The sequence below is a fragment of the Lactuca saligna genome, chromosome 3, assembly GCF_052625555.1.
Source record: "Lactuca saligna cultivar CGN05327 chromosome 3, ASM5262555v1, whole genome shotgun sequence".
NCBI lineage: Eukaryota > Viridiplantae > Streptophyta > Magnoliopsida > Asterales > Asteraceae > Lactuca > Lactuca saligna.
The window spans coordinates 78,993,652-79,001,015 of NC_136419.1; the positions used below are offsets into that span (position 1 = coordinate 78,993,652).

Genomic DNA, 7,364 nt, shown 5'->3' on the forward strand with positions numbered 1-7,364 from the left:
GTATATGCATTCACTATGAAAGTCTCCTGATCGAAGCTAATAACTTTGGTAATCAGATTAGGGTTCTTAATCCTTAGTCAACGACGAGGGAAATTTAATCGACTCAGAGTTTCTAAGGACTATAAATGTGAATTAGGCTCGATGTGGTCTGTATGGCAATAATTACATACGTACTCTCTTTTATTAGTATTAAAGAAGGGGAGTAAATAGGGAATTACCAAAATAACCCCAATTTGACTAGTCAAACATATATTAACATGTGGAAATAGATGGATGTTAACCCTTTGGACCAAAGAGGCAACAAAAATGAAAACTTTGGACTTATGGTGCTAGTCCAAACTTTTTTGGACCAAATTGACAATTTTGAGCAAACCACATGGACAATTTGTGTAGTTTAATCTTTCAGAATATACATATCTAATTCGTTTGAAGTTGTATTAGCATGCAGTTTAATTTCAAAATGTAGTTTAGGATTTGTACATGATTTTAAAGTATAATTTTGTCATTTTTGGTTTAATATTCAATAACTTACAGTCCGCTGAAGTCGGGATATGAAAGCTAAAAAATTTAAAATTCAATCGATTAAGTGATTACCAATAAATTCTATTTTTCCAAGGTTTTTGGGTTTTCCAGTTCTAGACCCAATTTACCCGGTTCCACCTAACCCATGCACTTTGACGTTTCTGATTTTCCCGGTTTTGGACCCATTTTACTCGGCATCTTATGATGAACAAACTTGGAATCGGTTCCTATATACCAGTCCGGATTCCGATCCTACAAAATCCTGTTAACCGGTTATTGGGTTTTCTGGGTCCGAGTCCATTCGAATCGGGTTTGAACCCACATCCGTAGTGGGCAGTAAACAGACTTTAAGATTACAATTAAATCTCATATTAAATTTCATTATTTGATTTGTACTTAAGTAGCACCTTTTTTCTTTGAGATTATAAACTTTTACTAATTTCAATGCCAAGTGTTTCATCATGTAATAATAAACTTAGTTCGTGGGATATTTTTTCTTCTTAATCACAATTATCAATTAACACGTTCTATTTTTAAGCCAACTAATTAAACATGTTAGTAAAATCCAATAAAAATTATCATCTTTGTTCATTCTATTTGTTTATTTATTGCATTAGAAAGACCATGCTTAATTGCATTATGGTGTTTTTATGGTTGGTATTTTTTTAGTCCGTTAAATATATAAATATATAATCTACTCCTAAATTAACACTTAATACTATTTATGTACACGATAGGACTTAAATCCTTTACCTCAAAGAAGGAGAACACCACCATTTAGCCTCCAACAATTGGTCATATTGTAAACTATCTTTCAAATTACTCGAATATAAGGTAATTATTTTCAAAACAAGTGTACGATTCTCTCATAGTACGTAGCAAATAGATGGTTACTCGTGAGCTACTGCAACAACTTGTTTCCCGACATTTTTACCAGTAAACAACCCAACCAATGCAGCCGGAGCATTCTCAAGCCCTTCAACAATGTCCTCAACATACGTTATCTTTCCTTCTTGAATGAGAGGCAAAACCGTTTCCAAGAACTTAGAATACAAGTGATAGTAATCTGGAGCCAAGAACCCTTCCATTCTAATACGATTCAAGATAAGGAACGCAAGATTATGAATGCCTTCATGTTGATCAATATTGTATTGTGAGATCATCCCACAAACAGCAATGCGACCTTTAACTCTCATGTTGACTAGTACTGCATCGAGCATCTTTCCACCAACATTCTCAAAGTAAATATCAATACCATCTGGAAAATGCCTGACTCAACGAAAGTCAATAGCTTGTGAGATATTGTCTTAATCTTCTTTTAAAGTTAAAGAAATCAAAACCTTTTCAAAGCAGCATTGAGGTCAGGCTCTTCTTTGTAGTTAAAAGCCTCATCGAACCCAAACTTGTCCTTTAGTAGATCGACCTGGTAATAATAATTGAATCCTTGAGATTTATAGGCATTAGCGACACATAATTCGGTCGATTTTGTTCTATTAAATTTCACCTTCTCTTTAGATCCAGCACTTCCAACAACATAACAGCCATAGAGTTTAGCAAATTGCCCAACAAGCTGACCAACAGCTCCAGATGCTGCTGACACGAACACGGTGTCTCCTTTCTTGGGTGAACAAATCTCGTACAATCCAACATACGCAGTCATGCCCGGCATTCCTAAACCATGCCCGGATTCAAGAACCACGTAATACTTTAACAAAAATTAATGTTTCGATCAATAACGTAACATACCGAGGATTCCAGTGTAGTAAGAAATAGGGACATTTGTATGTTCAATCTTTATCAATGACTCAGTATTCTTGATCAAGCTATACTCTTCCCAGTTAGTGGAAGGTCCTGATATCAAGTCACCTTTCTTGAAGTAGGGGTGAGTCGAATCCAAGACTTTTGAGACTCCATATCCGGATATAAGCTGCAGAATGAAATGAAACAAATTTGGTGGATAAATCCATTGGAAAAAAGTAATCTTTATAGTGAGTGAGTGATCGAGACATACCGAACCAGGAGTGAAAGAAGGTACGTAACTTCCTGTAAAGGTCTTGTTCATTCGACCCCTCATGTAGGGGTCACATGACAAATAGAGATTCTTTGATAAAATTACACCGCTATCATTCTTGGGTAGCTCCAAACGGATGATGGCATCGGAAGTTACCACCATGTCAGATTCTTTTGGGTATCCATTCACGTAGTCTTTGAATATCACTTGCTTGTTTCTCACCACCACCACCTCCGGCGACACGTCCACCACCTCTGCCATATTTTGGTTTATGGTGTAGATAACGGTTGGGTTCTTATCTCAACGAAGAAGGTGTAAATTTATTTAATATAAAAGTTTTATTGTTTCGAAAGTAGGATATGGTTAGGTAAGCCGGCATACAATCGTTGCATCCAAGAACATGAAGATCTACTTCTTAAATATTTTTATTTATCCTATATTTTGTTTTTTCTTTCGTTATCCTTACGTTGTTGTTGATTCTTTTCGATGCAATGATATCAACCACTGTCCAATGTTTATCTTGCATATAAATTTTCTAAGGATTGTAATTGTAGTGTGCGTTTCCCGCGTGTTGACATTTTCTTTAAATACTAACAGAACATCCCAATTCAAACATCATCATGGTGTTCGATTGAATGTATAATATTGAACTTACTGATAGGATATACGATTTTTAGAGGTGATTAGGAAGTAGAAGATGATTATGTGATTGATTCATTTCTTCAATCCCTTGTTGTAAGGGCGCATGCACCAAGTAGTGAATTTTTTTTTTTTTTTTTGGTATACACATACCTCAAAGTTGGTTGCGCCTTAAATGAATTCTCTCTCTCTCTCTTGTATCCTTTGCAAAACTAAGCAAGAGCTTAAAGCCTCCAATTTTAAAGCTTGTTGTGTTATATATGTATATATACGTAATTCTTGGGATATAAAGAAAAGATGATGTGATAGTAATATGACAAGTAGGTTGGGATGGATGGTAGGGGTGAATTCACCGCACCATAATATATTTTGAGATGAAGGTAGTGGTTCCTTCCTATTGGGTGGGTAGGTGGTGGAAATATCCTTCTTAAACTCTCGTTGCGATGAGGAATCAAGGAAACAAAGATGGGGAAGTAATAGAGTACAATGGATCATGCATTGCAATGGTGTATCCCCTAGTTCTATGAATGTAGTCTTTAAAAGATTGAGTTTTGCTATACAAAAAGGCTTAGCGGCGCAGCTTGTTACCCGTTTGCCATCTCACTTGTTATACGATGATAATTAAATTAATCCAAAAAATAGTTAATTTCATGGATCTCAAGCTTAATTAGGAAATTTAAGACAAAAAGTCATGAACAAGTTGGAATAACTCAAAAAGAGAGTGGCACCCAGCTATTGGGAGCATCTGTTGTATTTGTAGAAGAACCATATGGTCTTGGATTAGCCCCCTTTCACATGACCTAAAAAGAAAAAGAAGTGCATTCTATTAAAAGGCCTCTAAGCTCCTCTCGTGGGACACTGTTGTTTTGCCCATGGGGATGAGCTACCACCAACTTACAAAAAAATTCAAAGATTCACCAAAAGAGCTGTTCAAAACCCACAATTCCTTCAGAGGACCCTCTATCCCCTCTATGGTTTATACTCATCGGATGAGTGGCATAGAGAGGCATTAATCCCTACCAAATATTTATGGACTCTCCATCTTTTGATTTCGAATGGGACATCCTGAACTCTAAAAATGGTTGGTACTTGTAACATTTTTTTCGGGTATATCTTCCTTTTAAGACCATTGCTTAAGACATAAGTTTTAGGAGTTTGACTGGTCGTGGCGTGGTGATGAATTACCACGGCGCAAGCAACGCCGTTAAAAATGGATGCATCATCTTACATGAGTGCGGTACGGTGCATGTATGGCCACGACACGGTAATGATGGAGGGTTTAAAACCTTAGATTCCGGGATTTGAGCCCTATTTAAGGGCACTAACATCAAAGGTTGCCTAATTCGGTATCCTCCACTCTCTAAGATGCTTACCCTCCCAAATCCTAGCCTCCAACCTTGATTCTTGAGCTTGTTTTTGTTGAATTAAATATCCAAGCCCATAACTATCATTTGTATATATACGTGAATTAATAATAGCACGGTCATTTAGGGTTGCCCTCAAACCTAACAATTGGACAATATAACTTTTAGAAAGAGAGAGGTTAATTTATTATTTGATTATTAAATTGAATAAATAGTTTATTAATATATTATGGAAATAATATATTAATTAGAAAAGGTATTCTTTAATTAATAATTGATCAGAAGTTAATTAGAATTAATTTTGGGATTAATATAATTAATTAAAAGTGCAGGGTCTGAAGTGTAATTCTTTAATAGTTGAGCAAAAGGTTCCAGAACCTTCCATCTTATGGGTTGGATGGTTTTTGAAGATATTTTAGGGTTTCTAGAATATCACATGTGGATAAATAGGAAGTTGAATAATTACAACATTGAATTAATATTATTTAATTCAAATTAGGGTTATCTAAGGTTTCCTTGTACAACTATATAAAGGACCCTAGAACTTAGAACTTCGGCCACTCATTATTAACCAAGGATAGTCGAAATTTATACCTCCACTCTCCTCCTTCAAGTCATCTTCTTGCTAGCTTGGGTGTGATTCCATTAGAGGCACAATATTTGTTGTGCTAACTTCCAAGAGATCTACAAGTGAAGGATGATTGTTATTTACTACAATAACATTAAAGTATATGATTCTAAATCTTGTTTTAGTATTTTCGAAAATAGCCTATATTATGTATGGTTTGTTATTTGATGTTAAGAGTTGTAACACTTCAAAAATCATACAAATTTTAAAATTTTAAAATCAACCATTAACCAACAATGTTTACAAAAAAGTCATTGTTTCAAAAGTATTATTCAAAACTAGAGTTTTCGCAAGACCCAATGTAACGTCATAAATTTCAAAACCAATTTTTCATTTTTACAATCATTAAAAACATCGAGTAATAAAATTTAGGTTCCAATGTAACAATTTAGTCACGACCAAATACATAACAAGATCACAAAATGATTTCCCCGAGTGTGTGTACGATCACGCCGGCGCCTTCCCACGGTCCTCGCTAGTACCTGAAACACATAACACGACAACTGTAAGCATAAATGCTTAGTGAGTTCCCCAAAATACAACCTACGCACATACGCCTTTCCAGGCCTTGACCTTCCGGTCCATGTGTCTCAGGCGACTTCCGTTCCGCCTGGGTAAACCTTCCGGTCCTACCCACGTCAACCTTTCGGTCCATATGACCACGCCTTCCGGCCCATAACATATTGCCTTCCGGCCCATATCAAGCATATCACACATGGCACATATAACGATTAACTTATTACACATAAGGCATATATCTCATATCACGTTTGACCTTCCGGTCACACAGTCAAACCCTTCCGGGTACAGTATAGTGAGAAGACTTACCTCGTATGTCTCGCTAATTCGTGAACCCTGGAATCACTCGTGCTCGAACCCCCGAGCTGTAATCCTCCTATGACATCATGAATCTATAGTTATTACTTGTACCACTAGGGTTGACCATTCTCATCAAGTCAACACTGGTCGACTTGGTCAACAGAGTTTGGTAAAATTGACCGGACTCGGCGAGTGCACTATAATGACTCAGTGAGTCTACGCGTTTTCTCCAACTCGCAGGGATTTCCCCTTTGCTTCGTCGAGTACTTCCCAGACTCGACGAGTTCCACCTGGGCATGAATCACGGGGCCACCGCGACTCAACTCGCCGAGTCGCAAGGATAACTCGGCGAGTCCAAACTCGAATCGGTCCACCTGTCAAAACCTTTCTAACTCTCCGTGACTCAATGAGTCACCTATAACTCGGCAGGACTACACACTGGGTGGTCACAAGGACAATCTTCAAGCGACTCGTCGAGTCTGTTCTTCAGTCTCGGCGACTCCATGCCATGCATCAGCTAAAACTGGCTTTTGCAGTCAGATCCGTTCCATACACACATAGATCTGGCCTTCCCAAGCTCATTTGTCACGTAAAGTCTCAGTCTTGGTCGCCATGCAACGCATACAAGGCTCATTTTGGAGAAATAACCTCTAATATGGCAACCCTAGCTTCCAACTCAAAAGAATGGACATAAAGCTTGTCATTTGGGGCCTTCTGGACCTGCTAAGGTCCAGATCTAGGTTCCATACCTCCATGGGACCTTTCATACTTCCAAATCAAGCCAAATAAGGCAAGAAGAAACCCTAGAATTGACACATCAACCAAAATACGAAGTTTTAGCTCTGAAAGTTACCTCAAGAAGGTTCCCTTGATGAAATAGAAGCAGATCCAAGCTCCCCAACTCTTCAAGCTTGATCTTCTCCTTCCTTTTTGCAAAAATCACACAAAATGATGAACAAATGGCCTCTATCTCACTCAAAAAGTCTCACAGCCGTTTGGGTGCACTCAGGGCTCAAGGTGGCTGAAAATGAAGGCCATAAGGTCCTTTAAATAGGGCTTAGGACCTGAAAATTAGGGTTTCATTAAACAGCGCGGACTCGCCGAGTCCATCCCTTGGACTCGCCGAGTCCGGATGCGAACCTCCGTCCAAAACCGCGACCCGACTCGGCGAGTTCGACCTCCAACTCGCCGAGTCCCCTCACAGAATATCAAAAATATGAAAGTAAAGATACCTGGGGATCCGGGCTGTTACACCCAATAACACAAAACAGGAAGATGTGCATGATCTCGCATTCGCTTTCCCACGATTATCAGAAGTACCTGAAACAATAAATTGAAATTGTAAGCTAAAACTTAGTGAGTTTACCTAAAGTACCGTCAC

General features: G+C 38.0%; 1 protein-coding gene across 1 annotated transcript; it reads right to left on the reverse strand.

Annotated features, from left to right (window-relative positions):
* Window positions 1-1,281: 1,281 nt before the first annotated feature.
* LOC145033804 (2-alkenal reductase (NADP(+)-dependent)-like) lies at window positions 1,282-2,814 on the reverse strand. Its single transcript, XM_078982332.1, has 5 exons — window positions 2,534-2,814; window positions 2,269-2,449; window positions 2,027-2,193; window positions 1,863-1,945; window positions 1,282-1,791 (listed from the first exon to the last, which is right to left on the reverse strand). The coding sequence occupies exons 1-5, from the start codon at window positions 2,792-2,794 to the stop codon at window positions 1,413-1,415; spliced, it is 1,071 nt and encodes a 356-aa protein (XP_078838458.1). The 5' UTR covers window positions 2,795-2,814; the 3' UTR covers window positions 1,282-1,412.
* Window positions 2,815-7,364: the final 4,550 nt, after the last annotated feature.